This window comes from Schistocerca piceifrons, chromosome 6, assembly GCF_021461385.2.
Source record: "Schistocerca piceifrons isolate TAMUIC-IGC-003096 chromosome 6, iqSchPice1.1, whole genome shotgun sequence".
Classification (NCBI taxonomy): Eukaryota; Metazoa; Arthropoda; class Insecta; order Orthoptera; family Acrididae; genus Schistocerca; species Schistocerca piceifrons.
This window is the reverse complement of record NC_060143.1, coordinates 384,664,101-384,690,504: the sequence shown is the minus strand read 5'-3', so window position 1 is coordinate 384,690,504 and position 26,404 is coordinate 384,664,101. Positions and strand designations below refer to the sequence as shown.

At 38.7% G+C, this 26,404-nt stretch overlaps 1 protein-coding gene across 1 annotated transcript in view; it reads right to left on the bottom strand.

Moving 5' to 3' along the window:
• Nucleotides 1-26,404, bottom strand: part of LOC124802880 — a 205,723-nt gene that overhangs the window by 81,146 nt on the left and 98,173 nt on the right. Inside the window, exons 6-7 of the mRNA XM_047263924.1 lie at nucleotides 7,265-7,306; nucleotides 5,343-5,452 (exon numbers count right to left, since the gene is read on the bottom strand). Coding sequence (XP_047119880.1) covers nucleotides 5,343-5,452; nucleotides 7,265-7,306 — 152 coding nt within the window. The remainder of the gene's footprint in view (nucleotides 1-5,342; nucleotides 5,453-7,264; nucleotides 7,307-26,404) is intronic.

Genomic DNA, 26,404 nt, shown 5'->3' with positions numbered 1-26,404 from the left:
AGACACACTGGACATACACATGGAGTTATGGTCTGGCGTGTGATTTCTTATGACAGCAGAAGCACTCTCATGGTTATCCCGTGCATTCTGACTGCAAAACTGTACTTCTGTCTGATGATTCGACCTGTTATGCTGACATTCATGAACAGCATTCCAGCTGGTGTTTTCCCACAGGATAACACTTGCCAACATACCTCTGTTGTAATCCAACATGCCCTATAGAGTGTTGACATGTCGCCTTGGACTGCTCAATCACCAGATCTGTCTCCAAATCAAACACATAGTGGACATCATCAGAAGGCAACTCAAGCGTCATTCACAAACAATATTAACCATCTCTATACTGACTGACGAAGTGCAACAGGCATGGATCTCCATCCCATAAACATCTGACACCTCAATGCATGCCCATTTGCATGCTTGCATGTAATATTCTGGCGGTTACACATGTTATTAACATACCACCACTTCACATTTGCGATTGTTGTCTCAAGCTTACATTAACCTGTGATCTTGCAATGTTAATCACTTAAATATGTTACATAGACAAATGTATTCCCAAAATTTCATTAATCTACATTAATTATTTTTTGGTTTAGAGATTTTTTCTGTCAGTGTATTTTCTGGGACAATTTTATTTTGCCCACCTTGTACTAAGGATTCACAGAATCATAAAAGAATGTACAATCAGCTCCCCGAAATGCACCAATGAGGAATCAGTGTGTTGAATCTTTTCCCACTGTGAACTTTTAACTGGTGTTTGTATGGTAACAATGTTAACTTCTCAACCAAAAGAAAACCTACGAAGTGAAACAGCTCAATCACGTTTAATACTCGATTAGCTAGGTAAAATTTGAGATGCAGGTGCATATTCTAAGGTGTGCAGGAAGTGCATGATGTGGATATTTAGAGAGGAGAATTGGAACCACCATACAGGACCCAATCTCAAGGTTTTGAAATGGCTCCCTGGAGCTAGAATTTGGCTGCAACCACTGATGTGGACCAGTAATGTAGGCAGAAGACATAGGATAATTCCAATCTCATGCTGATGAATGTTCTGACTCAGACACAAAACAGTCAGAGAGATACGTTTTGGATGGAGGTTTGGAAGTAATCTTGGTTGCAGTTTAGCCCGTACATATGAAGATGACATGTGGGCTCATGATTGATGACTTTTACTGTTCCCAAGATTTCTTTTTTCCCTTTCTTATTAAAGTGAGCCTTCACATAGAATATTTTAATGGTAATTAGGTCTGCCAAGGAAGGATGGCCCATAAACCATTAAAGCACGCACATGCCCAGTTTTTTGGTTTCAGCAATCTCTTCTGACCATTGTGAAACAAGTTCCCAATGGAGCTACCCTGACGAGCATGGTATTCTTGCTTCTGTAGTGTGTATGATTGTTTACATTCTTTTGCTTAACTTCAAATACTACTTTGGCGCTGAAAGCTGACCACCTGGTTTTATTGTTAGTAATTAGAAGGGAGAGAATAACGGAAAATAATGGCTATAACATAGGTTATAGAGCTGTTCCACTGGAATGTGTAAGTCAGGTTTGTCTTACACACTGTCATATGTACAAGGTGTTATCCAAAATTTTCAGGACTGGTGCTGCCATCTGTTGAAAACCTTACCTTTGGACTAATGGTCACCGTCACCCTCAAAGTAGTTCTCATCAGCATGTACACACCAGTCCTGGCACTTCTGCCACTGGTCAAATGTTTTCTGGAAGTCCTGTTCTTTGAGGGTGTTTATCACCACCAGCGATGCTTCTTGAATCCTCTCTGGAGTGTTGAACCGACAGCCTTTCAACTTGAGTTTCAGTTTTGGGAATAGCGCGAAGTCACAAGGTGCCAATTCTGGCAAGTACAATGGGTGGGGTACAACTGCCATGTTGTTTTTTGCCAAAAAGGTCCTGGTGAGCAAGAACGTGTGACAGGACACCTTGTCGTGATGCAGCAGCCAGTTCCCTTGATGCCAAAGTTCGGGCCGTCATCGCCGCAAATTTTCACGGATCCATTGCAAAACATCACAGTAGTACATGGAACTCACTCTTTGGTTGGGTGGGACAAATTCTTTGTGCACAATTCCCTTGGTATCAAAGAAAATGATGATCATGCTCTTCACTTTGCTCTTCAGCTGTCACACTGTTTTTGGTCTTGGGGAGCCTGGGCTCTTCCACTGGGACGATTGTTGCTTTGTCTCTGGGTCATAACCATAAATCCAGTTCTTGTCGCCGGTGGTAACCCGTGACAAGAAGGTTGGATCATCAGATGCACACTTCAACACACTGTAAAATCACCACACACCAAACACAGAGCCGGCCGCGGTGGTCTCGCGGTTCTAGGCGCGCAGTCCGGAACCGTGCGCCTGCTACGGTCGCAGGTTCGAATCCTGCCTCGGGCATGGATGTGTGTGATGTCCTTAGGTTAGTTAGGTTTAAGTAGTTCTAAGTTCTAGGGGACTTATGACCACAGCAGTTGAGTCCCATAGTGCTCAGAGCCATTTTTGAACCAAACGCAGAGTAACATGGAAATCACTGTGGACATGCAACACATCCTCCCAGCTGAATGCCACTCCGCACACTGACTCATCAGATATGCAGCGCTCGCCACCTAGTGGTGCAAAGATCTTTTACCCCTACTCCTACTTTCCAGATAGCACCACCAGTCCTGAAAATTTTGGATTCCACCTCTCACATGCCTTGAGCTGTGCTGTAATGAATTACAGCTCCAGTACCAAGTATGTACACAATGAGTTCTGTATTTTTTCTACAATCTGACCCCTTCTGAACTTATTTGCACTACCCCACACTGGGTTGTGAGCATTAAATACCTTAACTAGCAAGAAGGCTGGGGGAAGGTGTTGCATGGGCACATTATATCTTGGGATTAATCTCCATATTGGTATACTGTTGATAATCTGAACATGGACTGCAGCTGCTTCCACTATGGTGTTTAGGAGTACTTGCTCCACAAAGATACCAGAATGTACCAATGTACAAAACCCCCAGATGATCTGTTAACATTAGCACTATTCTTATAGATGCTTAGTGATGTTATAAATGCCTAGTTCCTTGTGCTGCAACAAACACAACAGGATAAGTAGCGTTCAGTATGTGGGGCTCATCTAGGTGGCAGTTAAGGACATTACAGTTCTACTGTTCTAACACTGAAAAAGAAGTTTTACCTTAAGCTTCTTGGGAGAGTGTCAACTGTTGACGTTCAAGTTACATCTGCATGTGAGGTGACATGTCTTCTATATTCATAGCCTCATACATGAGTGGAGTGGGATAAGGGACAGCTAGGTCTACCAAGTCATGTTTCACCTTTGGGTTTTTCTTGTTTTCCCTATGAAGCTTTAGTTCCTGGAAGCTTTTAGGAACACAGATGAGTCAACTGCTCTGCACCCTGCAGCCAGTGATTCTTCCTGTCACTAGTTGATGCCAGGTCACAGATATGCTTCATTCTCAGCATAGAGTACTGTGGTAGGTGTTTGCTTTCCTGGAGATGCTGGATAAGGTACACGGTTGAGAAAGGTTTGACTATTGCTGGATGTTTGGGGGCTGAAGGATGAGGAAAGGAGAGGATAGGGAGATAACTTTTTCCTTGGGTTGGCAGTCTCGCTCATTGGGTGGCTTCGGTTTGGCATAGAAAATGTTTTCTCAGAGTAGTACATAGTGAATGTTTTATAACTGGCCCCATGAAGCATGACACCATATAAACTGGGTGGAGTCTTCCATATTTCTTTCTAGCACCTTTATATGACAGGTGGTCAAGTGTTTTAAATTCTTCTTCTCTTTTTCGAATACATTGCAGGTTCGAAAATTACAGAAGCGTTATTCTGGATCATTCGTAGATATTCTGTTCACATGACATTCCTTTGTGTGTTGCCCTTCCTCACTTCCCACAGATAGGATTGTTGGTGCAGTAAGATGACATATGCAGAAACCTTGGGCACTTGAAGTACTTCACAGGTGGAGACATGTAGTGTTTAACATAACATCAGTATACTATTACCTTGACTTTTCATGAGGGCTATTCACCTCAAAGACAACAATAAAGATGCCTGTACCTACTCTATTATTCTTCATTCTCACTGGACCCAAGGAACACAGTGAATACATCAGCACTCTTAAGTCATTGTTTTGTTAAATTCCAATGAAATATGAGCCCCTGAACATTTTCAATCTTCTGTGAGAAGTAAATGAATTTGGTACGTCTCCTCATTCACTGCAAGATTAAAGTATCTCTGAGATTAATAGAGAGCTACTCCTCAGCTTCTCTATAGCTGAAAATTCACCAAACATACCTTAATGTTTTGTAGTCATAACAAATTATTCATCAGTCTTTGAATGAGCCAGCCACTGGACAAATTACATGACTCCAGTTTTCACTTGGCTCTCTTCCCACTGAGTTGGTAGTTGATAAGGATGGGAAGATCATGCAATTGTAATTATATGTATTAATGTGTTTATCCCAGTCTAATGAGACAGCAGCTTCCGTGTATGCACCACTGTGTGATCGTTTTATCTGTTTCATTGCAGAACATTCACCCTGATGCCATTCACTCTGATTCCAGGCTCTCATCATCAGCAATATCCTGGCAAAGCAATAGCTACGTGGTATTGTAACCATTGCCCACAATCCTAGTGTTGCAGATTGGACAGGCACCTTCTCCTAGGTATACACAGGAGGTTTATAGCTCAAGCATCAGCCTGATCCCAAAATTGTTGGTTGGCTACAATTGTAGGGGTACATGATGATAATTATCACTGGAGGAAAAATAGTAGCAAAAAAAAAAAAAGACAAGAGATATAAGATATGGTATATTGACTGATCTGAGTGAAGAAATACCTTGCTAGAGGAAACACAAGGAATAAGTCATCACTGAGGACCAATTTCAATTGTAAATTGTCTGTTGACACACTTATATATATAATGAAGATGATGATGATGATGATATGCTAGAAGAGGTTAATTGTTACTGCAAATGAGGCAGATACTGTAGTTCCCCTGAATGCCTTCTGTTCTATAGGAAAATCGGAGATTAAGTTCAAATAAAGCACTGATTTTTGCAAAGTATTCATATATAACATAAACCAGGAACTTGAAACATCTCAGAAATTGAGTCCTTACTTTAAGAAATATGTTGCAATTATTTTTACAGATGACTAGAGAAATGGTATCTGATGAGATACACAGAAAATCATGTAACTGATTGAAAACAAGTGCTGAAATGATGGCAGCACGCAGACTGTTATGTAATATGTTGAAAGCAAACAGTCATAAAATTTCTGATTTATGAAATATCAGCCCTCCACTCTGGTACCAGTACACTACCCATAAGGTTTCATGTGCATTTCTTCTTTCTCTTGAGATAGGGCAGCCTCCCTCTTCTTTCTTTCTGCACTTAGTTCACGCACTTTGTTCTCAATTTGATCGATCATATCCTAAACAGAAAAAAATGCATTTTAAGTAACAAATACAGTAAATATGTGGGTACATTATTCATGTCTGTTAAACTGGCATGACCAGGTATAACAAACATCTACGTGTTTGCCAATTCCATAAAAAAACTAGTACTAGAATTTCTAGAAAGCTTTTAAAAGGGATTTATTTGAAGGACCAGTGGAAAAATATAAGGTTTCTCTCTGGGATTTCATGTGACTTCTATGAGCTTTGTATGGGAAAAATACCAACTATCACTCTGATGTTGATTGCCCTTATTATTCTCCATTCACAGAAACACAAGGATGTACCACCTCCATTAAAACCATTCTTAGTGGCACTCAAAATAACCTTTACTTGGTGTCAGCTGTACTTTTACATTTCATAAAGGTATGATAAACAATGACATCATAACAATATTCGAAAAGGGTAGTTGCTACTCACCATACACTGGAGATGCTGAGTCGCATGTATTTTTGCCTAAATTATGTATTAATTTATTTCCATTTGACATTATACACATCTACATATTATTTCAAAAGGAAGAGTGGATGGAAGATTAGAATTCAATGTGCTGTCAATGACTAGGTCATTAGATACGGAGCATAAGCTCAAATGAGGCAGGTCATAAAAAGAAGTCTGTTGTTTCCTTTCCATAGAAACTATTAGGCCATTCACCTTAGTTTACTTATGGGAACCATGAAAAGCCTATATCAAGATGACTGGTCAGGGATAGAATCCCATTCCACATAAATGCAAGGAGCAGGGTTCAAACCCCTATCCAGTCTCCCCTATGTAGTTCTTTCATAGTTTCTTAAATCATCCCAGACGAACGCAAGGATGGTTTTTTTAAAAAGGGCTTTCCTCCATTTTCTTCCTCATCCTTGTGCTACATGAACAGGTGGTCTGTCTCCAATGGGCTCATTATCAGCAAGATGACAGATCCTAGCCTTTCTTCCAAGCAAAAACTGGCCCATATAATTAAGATACAAGTGCTATTATACCTAGGAAGCCTAACTGTTTTTAATTGAAATTCTATTGCTGAAGCTTTAGAAACATAGAAATAAAATAAGTAAAAGTGGTGGAACATTATTTTAAGTTTGAATACTATTTCATAATGAAACGCTGTACTCATTTAGTGAATGGTTATGTATAAATGATGGCTCTTTCTGTGTCTCGTTCAATATATCTTTCCATAAGGACACATTTACTGTATGCACAAAAGCTTTGCTTGCATTACAAAAATTATATAGGCTCAGAGTGAAAAACAAGCTCCTTCAAACTGAAGGGAGGAGAAAAGAGAGGCTACATCACCAAGTAAACGAAAGGAGAAGGCTGACATGGCTGAATTTGTGTATGAGTTGTCTTCATTCAGCAATGTTCAGAGCCCAATGTTTTCCTCTACACCTGTAAATATACATTTTTCCAGTCATGTTATCATCGTGTGAGAACATATTTTTCACTGACAATTTCAGAATGAAAATGATAAGTCAGTCAATCCACAAAATGGTGTCACTTTTGTAAATGGAAAATATGTGTACAGATAATATAACCAAATATGAAACCAAATATGAAACATCTCATCATTACCAACAAAGAATACTTTCCTTCACTCTTATCATTACACTTATCTATAATTATTTTGCAGAAAATTACACTTGTTGAAATAAGTTACACAATTGTCAGCTCCAAAGTATTACAGAAACTATGTATTTTAAAAAAAAAAAAAAATCAAGAATGTAAAAATTAATAGTAGTTACATGGCATTACAATAGCATGTATTTTCAAGAATAAGTTAATGTAATTGAAATTACCTGTTGTTTTCTGTTTCTTTCTCTTCCTCTTCTTTTGTTAATCTGCAACATCCATGAAACAAATTATGTCTAAGATATTAGTTGGATGTCTGAAACATTCAAGTTTCACTCATACTTTGTTTGTCTGCCTATGTTTAATCCTCAACAGGTAGTAAGACTAAAAATAGAACTCTAGTTCCAATGAGTGATTGTGATGAATGACATGTTGCAGTGAGCATATTATGATCAGAATTAATAATGATGTTGCTGTAAATAAAGAGCTTCCACTGACTGAAGAATTTTATGAATGAAATCAGCCTAAGCAAGCAATAATTATGCTGAAGTAGAGAGACACGAAGCACACTACAACTAAATTTTCCTCTATTTTCATTACTCAAACTTGTATCAAAATTTACAATTTTTCTCATAATCTAGCATTTTAATCACATAAGAATGTGTGAAAAATGCATACCCCAGCAAAACATTTACATTATACAATTAAGGTGAATTATTGTTTTGATTTACATTTCCCATCACTATGGTGTATTTACCAGGTGTACCTGTATGAAATGAGTGTTAAGATACAAATGTGTCAATAGGGAACATTTCTTGTGAACGAGCCTTAATTTTTTTTTTATTTGGTTGGTATGACATCTGTCAAAGACATTTAGTACACATCAAGTCATGGAACAAACAACATCATATGTTTTCATCGTGTTAACAATGTCGAATTTTGTACCAGAAAGTGATGATTTGCGGAAAGCATTAATTTTTTGTTTTCATTTGAAAAAAAGTGCTGTAGAGTCACATCAAATGCTTGTCGAGGCATATGGTGATCATGCTCTATCAGAAGCAACATGCAAAATATGGTTTCAATGGTTCAGAAATAATGATTATGATGTAAGAAATGAAAAACGTGGAAGACCACCAAAAAAGTTCGAAGGCACCGAATTGCAAGCAATATTGGATGAAGATGATACTTTCAGTCAGAAGCAAATGGCAGCAATGCTAAATGTTGCACAACAAACAATTTCTGACCGTTTGAAAGCTATGGGAAAGATCCAAAAGTGTGGAAAATGGGTGCCATATGAATTGAATGAAAGACAGTTGGAAAACCGAAAAACCATTTGTCAAATTTTTCTTCAAAGACATGAAAGAAAATTAATTTTGGATCGAATTGTTACTGGTGATGAAAAATGGATTTATTTTAAGAATCCTAAATGGGAAAAATCATGGGTTAATCCAGGACAACCATCAACATCGACTGCAAAACCAGATCGATTTGGCAAGAAGACAATGCTCTGTGTTTGGTGGGATCAGAAAGGTGTGGTGTATCATGAGCTTCTAAAACTCAGTGAAACTGTGAATACTAATCGCTACAGACAACAAATGATCAATTTGAACTATGCATTGATCGAAAAAAGACCAGAATGGGCCAGAAGACATGGAAAAGTAATTTTTTTACACGACAATGCACCTGCACACAAAGCAAAACTGGTTCAGGATACAATCAAAACACTTGGCTGGGAGCTGCTACCCCACCCGCCATATTCAACAGACTTGGCCCCTTCTGACTACCATTTATTTCATCAAAGGGACACGCATTGGGTGAGGAACACTTCGATTCCTACGAAGAGGTTGAAAATTGGGTTTGCTTCAAAAGACGAACATTTCTATTGGCGTGGTGTCCACAAATTGCCAGAAATGTGGTCAAAATGTATAGAAAGCAATGGTCAGTACTTTGAATAAAATGTTTTTACTTTTCAATTCAAAATTAGTGTTTCATTTTCACAAAAAAACACTCATTTCATACCGGTACACCTGGTAATACAACTGAAAGCTAATGTCGACATTATAAAATGGATAGATTGCTACTCACCACATAGAAGGGGTGTTGGTTGGTGGACAGACCCACTGAAAAAAGACTGCTAGATAGTATCAGCCCTTCATTGGATGAAGGCAAAGCACACTCGCGCACATTCACACACGTAGCCCAGTGTTTTTTTCCATATGCCTGTCTGCCACACTATGTGGTGAAAAGTAATCTATTCATTTCAAATTATTGTTATTCCATCCTTGATTTTCTATTGTTTGAAGGCTAATACCAAATTTACTAGAAATGAAAAGCAACCACTTGCACAGTTTTAACAACAACTTAAAGAGGAAAACAACATGGGAAATGTCAACAGAATTTACAACAATCATAACATCAAGATTTGGGTCAATACTTGTTTTGCAAGCTTGAAGGAGGACTGGTAATCCTGCAGGATCATCTTGATAACAGACATTTCTGTTTCTCTCATTGTGTGACAGTAGATACATATCATAAGTGTATGATAACATTGTGTTGCCTCTTCATTGTCCTGAATAACTCGAGAAAAGGAACACAGAAAGCCTGAGAACAACAGGGCAGGCACATAGCTTACACCTAAGTAGCAGCTGTACTTGAATTCCTCGCCATCAGGCAATGAGTGATTTCCTTACACCCTACGATCAAGATGGTGTTTTGGATTTAAAATGAGGTACAGAAATTGGCAGATAAAAAAAACTTAATTGCTCCTACCATTTTGATGATGAAATTGCTCCGTACAACCACGGCTTGAACCTGTTAACCTTGGGTGGAATGCCACTGTTTAGTTACATTTCAGCCACACAGGCTACTCCATAGCAATCATTTAAAAATTAATAAAAATAACATGAGCTGGTCTCAAAATCTAATATGATTCTACTCAGATAAGGCACTGCTTTGCATGTGATGCCACTTGTCATATCTCTTTGATATTTGTCTTTAATTTTTTATGTATCATTTGTTTGATTTGTTTTGTATCCAGCCATTTTCCTTCACCTTTTAATTCATATCACAGCACACACACTTAGTAAGTTTCATTAGTTGTCAGTTTAGAACATTTAAACAGCATATTATCCACTAAGCTAACTTGTTAGTTGATGTTTGTAGTTAACAGCTGGACTCACACATCATTTCCTTTGTTTGCCCCTCTTTCCAAAAAGAAAATTCCATTTCCTGGATTGGCATATCATGAAATATGTGTACCCTACTTATAATTATTTTGTTCCTTTCTTTGTCCTTCCATAACTATTTTCTGAACAAATGTTAATAATGGAAGCTATCTTGTTACAACACATTTTCCCCATCTTAATTGCTTCTTGTTATGCAGGTAACAATTACTAATTACATGTATTTTTTCTCTCCTATATTTTTTAACATTTCACTCACAATGAAGCAGTAATCAGCAGTAACCAACAATTAACACATATATTAATCAACTAATTCTCTGTCCTCCCCCTCCCTTGCATTCCTGCTACTTACATTTTTGGGAGTTATAAAATTGAAATAGTTTTTTTGGCTTAGTGCAAAATGGGTAAGTGTCTCAATACACATCTAGCAATTAATGGTTCAGTTCTCAGTCATTCTATAGATTGCTTTTGCCACTTACAACTTCCTTCACCTCTGACAATGATCTGCATATATGAAATTATACCAAGCAGCACTACAGCCCAGAGACCATATTAAACTGAAGGTACCTGTATAATTAGCTGGCTAAGTCAGTTGAGAGATCAGAGAAAGTTAGACAAAATGGAAATAAAAATAAAGCCTTGCTCATATTTTACTAAGAATAAAGAAATTGTACAAAATGTGACAGTTCTAAAGAACTGTGGTGTTCAAACCAATCTTCAAGTTAAGGAAAGCCATAGGTGTAATAAACATACAAAACTGCAATATTACAGTGTTTGTATGTCACGCTCTTGGGTTAAAATGACTGACATGGCTGGCAGGCATTGAACTGCAACCAACTCCACTGACATTCTAATTTACTCTACTTTTATTTTGTTAATGTTAATGTTAATACTTAGAAAGTCGATGTTTGCACATAAAACACAGTTTCTAAGTGCTACTACAATCTGTTTATTGGCTAACAAGATGAGCCCGTGACTACCAATCCATTCTGTGAAATCCACACACCCATTTCCACAATATTTGCAGTGAAATATTTGGTAGTTTATCTTGTATACATCAGGTACTTATAGCTAAAATAACAGTGTTCCAAGTGTTGCATTGTGGGCTGTATAGACTGCAGAACACTGAAACTTTATAGGTATCTCGTTTAACTGGCACACTGCTGGTACAGTTGTTTAATCAGGTTGGGAGCAATTGAAGCACTCCATTGCAGAGATATTTGTGAAGGAGCCCCATGGTGAAAAATTGGTTAAAGAATACGGTCAAGGAATTGGAAGAAACATATGAATTATGTGGTGCAGCAGGAAAAGTCAGGCGATCCATTCCCATAGCAGTTGATGAATTTGATGTAGCTACTACTAATTGTGCAGCACATGCCCAACATTATGCAGCCAGTGTTTGAGCTGTGTCATGGGAATTGTCTCTCTCCCCTGGTCAATAGTTCAAAAGATTCTGTGGTGCCTTTTACATTGGCATCCCTACAAGATTCAGAATGTGCACCAAACAAAGTCCAAAGATACACTAGAACACCATGACTTTGCCCTTCATTTTTTGTAATGAATGAACATGGAAGACATGTGGCCAGGAAATATTATTTGGAGAGACATGTCGCATTTTACGCTGCATGGTGCTGTGAGTGCACAGAACTGCTGTATACGGGGCTCTACTCTGAACCTTGATATGCAGGAACATTCACTGCACTCCAGTTATGTAACTCTGTGGTGTGGTTTCACACGAGCCTTCATTATCTGTCCATTTTTATTCCAGGAGATGTCATCTTGCAGGCCTGTTAGGCATACACTGACATCTGCACTTTACAAGGACGTCCGTGTGCAACACGACTCTAGTGTTGAAAGAATACAGCTGTATTCACACTATTGTTTTCATGTAAAATGGGGCAACACATGTCCCTTGACAGGTGAAAGATTTTCTTTGACAAAACTTCGATAATAACTAGATCATCTCTAGGTAATTTCAAGATGTGTGGCCTTCCAAATCTGGAAGACTGTGTCTATCAGGGATGTGTCCAGACTTTTTCTGATATGAAGGCTAGCATACGCCAACTATTTACCATGTTATTACTGAGTCAGGAGACCATGCTGAAAACAAGCTGTAACTTGTGACCATATCCTAATAAACATTCCATGAACCACTGTATTCATGTGTTTGATTTTCCTCCCATATTCCTGCATCCACATCACATTCTGACTGCTTCACCTGCTCGCAGAAATTGAAACTATTATTTCTTCAGCATACCCCACACACACATCTTGTGATGCACCACAGCACTCAGAACACCACATGTTTAATTATAACCACCCAGAACTTTATACTCCTCAAAAATGTTCACGGAACATACCAACAGAATCTCACAAAGCAATAAATAGACCTGCACTGTAAGGCCTTACATTCTGATATTAAATATTTGAACGATAGGAAACTAATCACAAACCACCCTGAACCAATAAAACTAACTGAATTTGGAGTAGTAATTACAAAATCTATAGAAAGACGCCTAATATAATATAGGGCCGCCATGAGCATGCTGAAGTGCTGCAACATGACATGGCATGGACTTGACTAATGTCTGAAGTAGTGCTGGAGGGAACCAACACTATGAATCTTCCAGGGCTGCCCATAAATCCATAAGAGTACGAATGGGTGGAGATCTGAACAGCATGTTGGAAGGCAACCCAGATATGCTCAATAATGTTGATGCCTGGGGAGTTTGGTGGCCAGTAGAATTGTTCAAATTCAGAAGAGTGCTCCTGGAGCCACTCTGTAGTAATTCTAGGCATGTGCGGTGTTGCATTGTCCTGCTGGAACTGTCAAAGTCCATCGGAATGCATGATGGACAGGAATGGATGCAGTTGATGAGACAGGATGCTTACGTATGTGTCACCTGTCACAGTGTCATATCTAGACATATTAGGGGTCCAATCTCACTCCAACTGCATACACCCCACACCATTATAGAGCCTCCACCAACTTGCACTTCCCTGCTGACATGCAGAGTCAATGAGGTTGTCTCCACACTTGTACATGTCCATCCACTATATATAATTCGAAACAAGACTTGTCCCAACCAGGCAACATGTTTCCAGTCATCAACATTCCAATGTCATTGTTGACGGGCCCAGGTGAGGCGTAAAGCTTTTTGTCATGCAGTCATCAAGGGTGCACGAGTGGGCCTTCTGCTCTGAAAGCCCATATCGATGCTGTTTCATTGAATGGTTCACTTGCTGACACTTGCTGATGCCCCAGCACTGAAATCCGCAGCAATTTGTGGAAGGGTTTCACTTCTGTCAGGTTGAACAATTCACTTCAGTCTTTGTTGGTCCCATTCTTGCAAGATCTTTTTATGGTCACAGCAATGTCAGAGAGTTGATGTTTTACCAGATTCCTGATATTCATGGTACACTCGTGAAATGGTCATACAGGAAAATTCCCACTTCATTGCTACCTGTGTCCCATTGCTCGCGCACTGACTATAACACCACATTAAAACTAGCCTGCCACTGATAACTTACCACTGTAGCAGTAGTAACCAGTCTAACAACTGCGCCAGACACTTGTTGTCTTATATAGGCATTGACACTGCACCGTATTCTGCCTGTTTACACAGGGTGTATACGCGGACAAGAAAAAATTTCCTGGATTTCCCAGTTAAAAATGCACTTTCTCCCAAGTGAAAATACACTTTCTTCATGTTACGTGACAGTACACTTTTCCTCAGAACTGTAAAACTTATCAATCCTTTGAATGGTTATGGTTTTATACACTGGCGTAGAATTTCCCACCCTTTAGAAAATGAAACTCAGAAATAAATAAATAAATAAACAAGGTAAAAAAACATATGATTTGGAAAGATCTTTGATGAGTAGCAACATGTATGCTGCATATTTTCGTATTACAAAACTATAAATTCGAATTCCACCAAACACCGCATGTTACTTTCCGAAGCATTGAAATTGAGATTACGATTCAGTTTTGTAAGCCACCCCTAGCTCATTAACATGATACCCCAGCTGATGACAGCAGATATTCAGAACATAGTACATGTGATGTAGTCAACCGATAGCAATATCACTGTTAAGTAGCGCGTACACACAAATATATGAAAAGATAATGGTTTAAATTAATATACATAGTGTTGCTACATGAAAGGCAAAGCTTCCACATATAATATTGGTCTCAAAGATTAATAAGCTGCAAAAGAAGCTAAGCTTTCACACATAATGTTGATTTTTTTTGTGCATGTTACACTTTAAGATACATCATACAAATCTGTCAGTACAATTTTTAATAATGACATAAATGTCTGATCTGGTCTCAAAATTTTTCTTAATGGTCATCCTCAAAGAGTTGATTTTTAAATGGGAGTCAAACGCTCTGTGATTTAAGAAATTCATTGTACATTCTCGCACATAGTTCATCTTGCATAAAACGAAATTTACTTTGAAAGTAATGCTTCTCAAACAGCCATTCATAATATTTTCCTGTGAACTGTTAGAAATAGTTTCGTATCAGCAGTTGCCAGAGAGTGCCAGATTTCTGGCGTCACCACGCTTGTGCAGCTACGATGACGCAGGAAGCCTGTATGTTTGTAACATGTAAAACATTACAAGATCTTACATTATGTCGTAATAGAAACATGACATCAGAGGATACTCCAAGAGCATTGGAATTTCGTGAACCATACTACAATTCATAATTCAGGTTAAAGTGCACATTCGTGTATCCAGAATTGGATGTAAATTTTCTTGGAGCACCAGTATTGTATTATCTTATGTTTAGTTCTTTATTATGGGATAATGCCACACATGATAGAAGATGAAAACATGCACTTTTGATATGCAGCAAACAGTGGAAACTACCCAATAGTATGGAATTAAACACTTCATTTCAAATAAATCGACTGCCTCAGCGGAAAAGATTAATGAAAGCCAAATTTCTTTAGCAAACCAGCAAAAATAACTTCACTGTTCTGCAAGGAGATTAATGCTCGACACTCAGAATGGTGGAAAGAAAATCTGAAACTAATAACATATTTTAGCCTTCCGTAATTATGTGAATGTATTTTAATTCACTTGACAGCTCCTGGCCAAAGAAATCCATTTTGTTTTCATTTGACGTGATAGCAATAAATGAAGAGAAAACAGCGAAATCACTAAATGTAAACATGGGACATGTGGAGACTATCCACCTTCCCACTGCAAATCAGACTGCTCTGTGCATCAGCTCCAGATCAACGATATTTCCAAACCATGGCAATACTAGGAAAGTGGTGCCTCCCCCCCCTTGCCCCCCCTCCCTATAGCGTTTGAAGTAGGATGCCAAAAATTTTAAAGAATCGACTTTTCAAAAATACGTTCATTTTGTAGTGCACATCTTTCTGAAGAGTCTGATATATAAAACATATGTGTTCGAAGAAATTTAAGATGTGTTATTTAGTCTCAAGTGTGCCAAAGTGCAGTGCCTCATCTCTTCACACAGCATTCTTCTATCGCATGTCACTGTACTTCGCTCTGTGGAATTCAAACATGTAATATTTTGTAATGGATGCCATCAAACTATATTCCGGACAGTGGAAATTAAAATGTCCTGTGGTGCCTTGGTGCCTCTCCTTCTCCCATTCGACCAGTTTGATATCCAGCCCCCTCCCCCCCCCCCCTTTTTTTTTTTTTTAATACCTCACAATTAATATTGGATGGGATTATTTGTAACTGGGAGAACAAGGACTCTTTAGAAAATTTTCACTCTTTATTGCCTATTACCTAATAACTTGCTTTCTTGTGTGACATAAAATTATATACAGAATACATACAACCAGTAAAGACAGGACGAAAGACAGCAAGAAAGCAGGACAGTACAAATTTCTTCAATCCTTAAGTCCTAGCGCTTTTTTCTCCTTTCTAATCTTGCTAAAGCTTTACATAACATGCTTTCCAAAGTTCGTCAAACATGTTGCTACAAGAAAAAGCGAAATGTCGTTGTCTAATACTGAAAAATCTGTTAATACAAATAATACCCAAGCTTGGTGTGGTTTCTCAATCTGATTACGTGTACTTTGTGACTGCCTGCTAGATAAAATGAAATAGGCCGATCTACTATTGCAGCAAATTGTAACAAACACCAAATACATGAGACTGTTTTGGCATAAACAGTCATTTTTATAACACAACAGAATATAATTCATGAAGTACCAATATTGAATGCCTGTCAGGCCTACTACAAGGAAAAAGCTTTATGTTCAGAAATAGTTTCACATTTCATTCATATGCTCGAGCTTCTCAAGCATGAGATCAAAAAGTAGTAGTACGAAATTTTTATATACATTTGAAATCGTCATATTCTTCCATAATTTGTGTGATGTCCCCGTTTCTTCTGCTTTCTCATTCTAACAAACAATCTTGTCATTCTTAATTCAGTAACTATTCCTGTCAGTGTCAAAACTTATTCTCTGGTTAACTTCATTAATCCTGCCACAATCAATGGTTTAGTTATCCCGTATTTATTCCCTTGTTAGGTGTTATTAGGTGTTCATACAATGCGTTTTCCACACTACTCCCAGAATACAACTTAGGCGGCTGTTACCCGTGTCTGTACAACTGGCCTTTACTAGTGCAGTTTGGCCAAAAATTTTCTGTCAAAATTTCATTTTCTTGGATACACCGAGAAGATATTATGTAATATTTTTTATGCGTTATAACCAAACAGCGATTGGCATTCACCCATTTGGCTTTGTTCCGCTGCGCTCGTACAGCCCTGTCCCCTTCTGTCTGCGGGAAAATTTATTTCTAGATGTGATGGGGATTCCCCTGGCAGAGACATAAATGCATTCAAAAATCTACTTATGATTCATTCAGAAATAAACCTAGAGTATGTTCAAAAACCAACAGGGATGTATTTCAAAATCATATGAATGATCGATAGACCAATGTGCACTGGATACTAAGCGCTTTGTGAGGCAAGGTCTTGGTTTGATACCTGTAGTATTTCCTGATTTCCAAAGAGTATTTGATTCAGTACCACAACAACATTTTTTTTAACAAAAGAACTGTCATACGGTATATTAAAAATTTTGAATGGATTGAAGATTCCATGATAGGGAGGATGCAGCATGTTATCTTGGATAGAGAGTCATTGACAGATGTAGAAGCAGCTACAGTTATGTTAAAGGGATGTGCTCAAGTCGCAAATCAAAGACCTCACAGAAAATATTAACAGTAATCTCAGGCTTTTTGCAGATGATGCAGCTGTCTTTAATGAGGTACTGTCTGAAAAACACTGGACAAAAATTCAGTTATATCTTTATAAGATTTCAAAGTCGTGCAAAGATTGGCAACTTGCTACAAACATTCAGAAATGTAAAATTGTGCACTTCAAAACAAGCAAAAATATAATATACCATGATGAAATACCAATAACTGCTAATCAGTGACATCATACGAATATCTGAGTGTCAATCATAGGTAAAGCAGATGATAAGACTTTATTTCATTGGTAGTATACTTGGAAAATGTAATCAGTCCACTCACAAGATTGCTTACGAATATTTTATGTGACCTATCCTAGAATACTGCTCAAGTGTGTGGGACCCAAGCCAAGTATAATTAACTGGAGATACTGAAGGTAAACAAAGATGGACAGCATGAATGGTCACAATCTTTTTTCACATACAGGAGAGCATCATGGAAATGCTGGCAAATCTGAGCTGACAAGCATCTGAAGATAGATGCCAACTGTGGCCGTCAAGCATACTAACAAAGTTTCAAAGACTAGTCTTAAGTGAAAAATCTATAGATATACACCTAACTCCTATGCATTTCTCCCATAGGGATGGTGAAGACAAGACCCAACTAATTACCATATGTATAGAGGCATTCAAGCAGTCATTCTTGTCACACTTCATGTGTGAATAGAACAGGAAGACAACTTAATAAGTGGTATAATGGGAACTAACCATTGTCACAAACATCACAGTGATTTGCTGGTTAGGGCCGAGCTCCAGCCTCCTAGCAGAATGGAGTGAACACCACCTTATTGCTTGTACACAGACTGTATACTTCATTTAGTTTGGTGTTATTCTCACTGGCTCCAAAGCAGAAGGGAACAGTATCCATTTTCAGCAGTATTTTGCATTGATATTTATTTCTGTCGTTAAGAGTTCGTGAATTTTTCGGTCACTTGTGTTGAGTGAGTTCAGTATCCTACATTATGGTTATATTGCCCGTGGTTCAGGCAATAATTGATTAAACTTGAATAGGGAATGCACTCATTGTGTAAGGATGCATGAGGAACTGGCTGTTGTCCATATACAGCTGGAAGCAGGGATTGGCGATGGTTATGTTTCAGACTTCTGCCCTGAGCTGCAGTGGGAGAGGGGCATCTGAGACGAATGCTTTGGCACCTCTGGAGCAATTAGCATTCCCTGGGATCCCTGATGCTATTGCTTCCAATCTGCACTTTCCGGCTGGTCAACATTTACCTGATGATGATTGGCAAACACTGGTGTGGTCCTGTCAACCAAACCCTTCTTCAAGTCAATTTCTCTTCTCCCCAATTCTATTCAATACCTCCTCATTAGTTATGTGGTCTACCCATCTAATCTTCAGCATTCTTCTGTAGCACCACATTTCAAAAGCTTCTATTCTCTTCTTGTCTAAACTATTTATCATCCATGTTTCACTTCCATACATGGCTACACTCCACACATATACTTTCAGAAATGGCTTCCTGACTTTTAAACCTATACTCGATGTTAACAAATTTCTCTTCTTCAGAAATGTTTTCCAGTCACTGCCAGTCTACATTTTATATCCTCTCTATTTCGAGCATCATCAGTTATTTTGCTCCCCAAATAGCAAAACTCGTATACTACTTTAAGTGTCTTATTTCCTAATCTATTTCCTTCAGCATCACCCGATTTAATTCGACTACATTCCATTATCCTCGTTTTGGTTTTGTTGATTTTCATCTTATATCCTCCTTTCAAGACACTGTCCATTCCGTTCAACTGCTCTTCCAGGTCCTTTGCTGTCTCTGACATAGTTACAATGTCATTGGAGAACCTCGAAGTTTTTATTTCTTTGCCATGGATTTTAATTCCTACAATGAGTTTTTCTTTTGTTTCCTTTACTGCTTGCTCAATATACAGATTGAATAACATCGAGGATAGGCTACAACCCTGTCTCATTCCCTTCCCAACCACTGCTTCCCTTTCATGCCCCTCGACTCTTATAACTGCCATCTGGTTTCTGTACAAATTGTAAATAGCCTTTTGCTCCATTTACTTTATGCCTGCCACCTTCAGAATATGAAAGAGAGTATTCCAGTCAACATTGTCAAAAGCTTTCTCTCAGTCTACAAATGCTAGAAATGTAGGTTTGTGTTTCCTTTATCTAACTTCTAAGATAAGTTGTAGTGTCAGTATTGCCTCATGTGTTTCAACATTTCGACAGAATCCAAACTGATCTTCCCCGAGGTCGGCTTCTACCAGTTTTTCCATTCATCTGTAAAGAATTCGTGTTGGTATTTTGCAGCCATGACTTATTAAACTGATAGTTCTGTCAACATCTGCTTTCTTTGGGATTGGAATTATTATATTCTTCTTGAAGTAGAGTTTTGTCAGGGATGGCTCTCCCAAGGCTATCAGTAGTTCTAATGGAATGTTGTCTACTCCCGGGGCGTTGTTTTGACTTAGATCTTTCGGTGCTCTGTTAAACTCTTCATGCAGTATCATATCTCCCATTTCATCTTCATCTACATCCTCTTCCATTTCCATAATATTGTCCTCAAGTACATCACCCCTGTACAGACCCTCTATATACTCCTTCCACCTTTCTGCTTTCCCTTCGTTGCTTAGAACTGGGTTTCCATCTGAGCTCTTGATATTCATACAAGTGGTTCTCTTTTTCCAAAGGTCTCTCTAATTTTCCTGTAGGCAGTATCTATCTTACCCCTAGTGATATATGCCTCTACATCCTTACATTTGTCCTCTAGCCATCCCTGCTTAGCCATTTTGCACTTCCTGTCGATCTCATTTTTGAGACGTTTGTATTCCTTTTTGCCAGCTTCATTTACTGCATTTTTGTACTTTCTCCTTTCATCAATTAAATTCAATATTTCTTCTGTTACCCTAGGATTTCTACTAGCCCTCAGTGTTTTACCTACTTAATCCTCTGCTGCCTTTACTATTTCATCTCTCAAAGCTACCTATTCTTCAACTACTGTATTTCTTTCCCCATTCTTGTCAATCGTTCCTTAATGCTATCCCTGAAACTCTCTGCAACCTCTGGTTCTGTCAGATTATCCAGATCTCATCTCCTTAAATACCCACTTTTTTGCAGTCTCTTCAATTCATAACCAATAGACTGTGGTCAGTGTCCACATCTACCTCTGGAAATGTCTTACAATTTAAAACCTGGTTCCTAAATCTCTGTCTTACCACCATATAATCTATCTGAACCCTTCCAGTATCTCCAGGCCTCTTCCATGTATACATCCTTCTTTTGTGATTCTTGAACCAAGTGTTAGCTATGATTAAGTTACCCTCTGTGAAAAATTCTACCAGGTGGCTTCCTCTTTCATTCCTTACCCCCTTTCCATATCCACCTACTACATTTCCTTGTCTTCCTTTTCCTACTATTGAATTCCAGTCACCCATGACTATTAAATTTTTGTCTCACTTCACTATCTGAATAATTTCTTTTATCTCATCATACATTCCATCAATCTCTTCGCCATCTGTGAAGCTAGTTGGAATATAAACTTGTACTAATGCGGTAGGCATTAGCTTCGTGTCTATCTTGGCCACAATAATGTGTTCACTATGCTGTTTGTAGTAGCTTACCTGCACTCCTCTTTTTTTATTCATCATTAAATGCACTCCTATTTTTTTATTCATTATTAAACCTACTCCTGCATTACCCTATTTGATTTTTTATTTATAAAACTGTAGTCACCTGACCAGAAGTCTTGTTCCTCCTGCCACCGAACTTCACTAATTCTGACTATATCTAACTTTAACCTACCCATTTCCATTTTTAAATTTTCTAACCTACCTGTCCAATTAAGGGATCTGACATTCCATGCTTTGATCAGTAGAATGCCATTTTCTTTCTCCTGGTAATGATGTCCTCCTGAGTATTCTCCTCCCAGAAATCCAAATGGGGGACTATTTTACCTCCAGAATATTTTACCCGAGAGGACGCCATCATCATTTAACCATACAGTAAAGTTGCATGCCCTCAGAAAAAATTATGGCTGTAGTTTCCCCTTTGCTTTCACAGTACCAGCACAGCAATGCCATTTTGATTAGTGTTACAACACCAGAACAGTCGATCATCCCGACTATTGCCCCTGCAACTACTGAAAAGGCTGCTGCCCGTCTTCAGTAACCACACGTTTGTCTATCCTCTCAACAGATACCTTTGCTTTGTGGTTGCACCTACGGTAAAGCTATCTGTGTCACTGAGGCACACATACCTCCCCACCAACCGCAAGGTCCATGGTTCGTAGGGGGGGGGGGGGGGGGGGGCAACCTCTGCTATCTACAGGATAATTGTAGGGTTCCCTTGAGAAGGTCAAGCATGCCCTACAGAAAGTGGAAGACAGGTATTAGCTAAGCAAAGTTGTGAAGGGTGGAAAATACCCGCCATGGTTCAACAGCCTTGTTAGAAAACTACTACAAAAGCAATGAGAGCTCACTGCAAATTGAAATGTACTGAAAATCTCAAACACACACACACACACACACACACACACACACACACACACATATGAACAGGAAGAAGAAGAAATTACACAAAGCCAACTTTAGCACAAGGAAAGCCATGCATGAAGTGTTCAGCAAATTCAAAAGTAAAATTCTGTCTACCAACTTGACACATAATCCTAACAGGTCTTGGTCTTATGTTAATTCACTAAATGGATCAAAGCAGTTTGTCCAGACACTCTCTGAATCACAGTGCCATTGAGACAGAGGGCGAGATAGAAAAGTTGAAATATTCATATTAAATGTCTTTCTCTAAAACTGTTTCACAGACAAAGATCACACTGCAGTTCCTCCATTAATTCATTTCACAAAGGGCAAAATGGATGACATTGAAATAAGTGACAACTGGATAGAAAAGCAACTAAATTGCTCAACAGGGGGGATGGCCACTGGACCTTATAGAATACCAATATGATTCTACATAGAGTATGTTCTCAAGAATGGAAAAAAAGCACATGTTATTCCCATTTTCAAAAAGGGTCAACAATCACATGCACTGAACTATAGGCCTAAGTCTCTAACATCAGCCAGTTACAGCATTTTGGAACACATTTGATGCTCACATATTATGACAGTTCTGAAGGCCAAAAATCTCTATAGGATCCAAAATGGGTTCTGAAAACAATGATCATGTGAAATATGGCTCACTGTGTTCATGCACAAGACCCAGAAAGCACTACACAGATGCCCAAACATTCAATACAGTTCCGCACTGCCACCTAATGAACAAAATACAACTGTGTGACTGACTTGAAGAGTTTCCAGCAAACATAACACAGAAGGTCACTCTGAACAGACACAAAAGTTAACTTCAGGCTTGCCCCAGGGGAGTGTTACAGGACCATTACTTTTCAAAATATACATAAATGATTTAGTAGATAACATTGGAAGTGCCATGATGCTTTTTGTGAATGATGCTGTTGTACACAAGGAGGTCACAAGGCTAGAAAATTGTAGCAAAATGTAGAAATACCTGCAGAGGATCAACACTTGGTACAGGGAGTGGCAACTGACCCCCAAAATAAACAAATATAATGTATTTCAAATACATAGACAGAAGGACCCTTTATTGTATGATTACACAATTGCAGAACATCACTGGAAGCAGTTACCTGCATAAAATATCAAGGAGTATGTGTATAAAGCGATTTGAAATGGAATGACCACATCAAATCAACTGCAAGTAAAGCAGATGGCAGGCTGTGATTCACTGCAGGGATCCTCAGGGAATGTAATCCATCAACAAGTAGCTTACAAAATACTCATTTGATCAGCATTTGAATACTGCTTCTTAGTATGATATCCATACAGATAGGACTAACAGATGAAACAAAGAAGATCCAAAGAAGAGCAGCGAGTTTCATTACAGGTTCATTTAGTAAGAGTTTTCGCATGTCATACTAATCAGTCTCAGGCTTTCAATGACTTTCTTCATCATCGCTGTCACGAGATATTTCAGTGAGCTATTAGGCACAGCCTACTGAAATATCTCCTGACAAAGACAATGGAGGTCAAATTTGACATGGCAAGAACTCTGTGAAGAATTTGTCCTGTTTAATCCTTCCCTAAAAATATTCTTGTTATGAGGAGCATTCAATAAGTAATGCAATACATTTTTATTCTGAAAGCAGGTTGGTTTCATTAAGGATTCTGATACACCATATTATTCCTCACTCTTTAGTCTGCAGAATTTTATTTTTCAACATAATCTTCATTAAATGCAATGGCCTTACACCACTTCATTGGGAGGGTGACACGGAACAACTCTACCGGTTGATGTTGCAGCCAATGTCTTGCTGCATTAGCAACTCCCATCATCCATGTAATGCTCCCTGCAGAGTGCATCTTTCATTGGACCAATCAAAAGAAAGTCAGAAGGTTCAAGATCTAGGCTGTAGGGTGGATGAGGAAGAACAGTCCAATGAAGTTTTGTGAGCTGCTCTGGGTTGCACAGACTTGTGTAATGCCTTGCACTATGATGGAACGCCAATCTGCTAAGGGTAGCACAAACACTTCCCAGTTGATTGCTGCATGATGAGGGAGGGTATCAAACAGAATAACCCCTGCAGAGTCCCAGAAGGCTGTCGGCATGACTTTACTAATGGAGTGTGTGGGTTAGAACTTTTCCTTCAGAGGAGAGGAGCTGTGGCACTATTCCTTGGATTGCTGTTTTGTTTCCATTTCAAAGTAATGAATCCATGTTCCATCACCTGTGATGATGTTCAACAAAAAAATGTCACAATCAGCCTTGTAACATAGAAGCAATCCCACATAACAAATGGTCCTTTGTTGCTCTTTAAGGTCTTCTGTTAGGTGGCGAGGAACCCAGCAGGCACACTCCTTTGAGTACCCCAAATGGTGGATGACTGTGTCAGCACTACCACCAGAGATCTCCAATTGTGCAGCAAGGTGTTTGATTGCGATCTGTCAATCACCTTGCAGGAGTCACAGATATGTGCAGAATGGCTGGCACATGGGACATCAGACATGTTTGTGTGACCTTGTTGCAATGATGACACATGCCTCATCCAATGACCCAGAATGCTTTTCAACACCGCCAGGTCTCCATAGAAAGTGCCTATAAATATCTGTGATGTTCCACCAAAAGAAACTCAATGACAGCTCTCTGCTTGGGACACACCTTGATTACAGACGCCGATTTTGGAGACAATGTATAGTGCTACCACCTATTTGAACTTCATACAACAATAGGGGCTGAAATGGAAATATTTCCTATTGAAACTGGCTGAGAAAAAAATATGTGTTGCATTACTTATTGGATACCCCTTGTTGTTGTTGTTGTTGTTGTTGTTGTCTTCAGTCCTGAGACTGGTTTGATGCAGCTCTCCATGCTACTCTATCCTGTGCAAGCTTCTTCATCTCCCAGTACCTACTGCAGCCTACATCCTTCTGAATCTGTTTAGTGTATTCATCTCTTGGTCTCCCTCTATGATTTTTACCCTCCACGCTGCCCTCCAATACTAACTTGGTGATCCCTTGATGCCTCAGAACATGTCCTACCAACCGATCCCTTCTTCTAGTCAAGTTGTGCCACAAACTTCTCTTCTCCCCAATCCTATTCAATACCTCCTCATTAGTTATATGATCTACCCATCTAATCTTCAGCATTCTTCTGTAGCACCACATTTCGAAAGCTTCTATTCTCTTCTTGTCCAAACTAGTTATCGTCCATGTTTCACTTCCATACATAGCTACACTCCATACAAATACTTTCAGAAACGACTTCCTGACACTTAAATCTATACTCAAAGTTAACAAATTTCTCTTCTTCAGAAAAGCTTTCCTTGCCATTGTCAGTCTACATTTTATATCCTCTCCACTTCAACCATCATCAGTTATGTTGCTCCCCAAATAGCAAAACTCTTTTATTACTTTAAGTGTCTCATTTCCTAATCTGATTCCCTCAGCATCACCCAACTTAATTCGACTACATTCCATTATCCTCGTTTCGCTTTTGTTGATGTTCATCTTATATCCTCCTTTCAAGACACTATCCATTCCGTTCAACTACTCTTCTAAATTCTTTGCTGTCTCTGACAGAATTACAATGTCATCGGCGAACCTCAAAGTTTTAATTTCTTCTCCATGGATTTTAATACCTACTGCGAATTTTTCTTTCTTTTCCTTCAATGGTTGCTCAATATACAGATTGAATAACATCGGGGAGAGGCTACAACCCTGTCTCACTCCCTTCCCAACCACTGCTTCCCTTTCATGTTCCTCGACTCTTATAACTGCCATCTGGTTTCTGTACAAATTGTAAATAGCCTTTCGCTCCCTGTATTTTACCCCCGTCACTTTCAGAATTTCAAAGAGAGTATTCCAGTCAACATTGTCAAAAGCTTTCTCTAAGTCTACAAATGCTAGAAACATAGGTTTACCTTTCCTTAATCTAGCTTCTAAGATAAGTTGTAGGGTCAGTATTGCCTCACGTGTTCCTATATTTCTACGGAATCCAGACTGATCTTCCCCGAGGTCAGCTTCTACCAGTTTTTCCATTTGTCTGTAATCCAGTTTTCATCTACAACATATCAGGGCAATTACAGTGGATGTTCAAAGAAAGGGCCACTAACACCTAAGATCAAAAAACCTTTTGGGCCTGGTACACAGAGACTTATTTAATAGAGAGGACTAGCTCTAATTATGACTTAAAAGAATACTACAAACAATATTGCAGAATTCTTCAGCATGCCATCATGGAGGCTGCAACCATGTACTAAACACAATAAGTCAAAACTTCCAAGAAAACATCAAGGGCAATTTAGAGCATTAATAAGCATAAAGTGAAGGCACATGATATTTTGTTCCCTGAAGATAGTAGCTGTGAAAGAGATGATGTTAAATTCAAGAGTATTTCATTAAATTCAGGGCCACTGAAGGCACT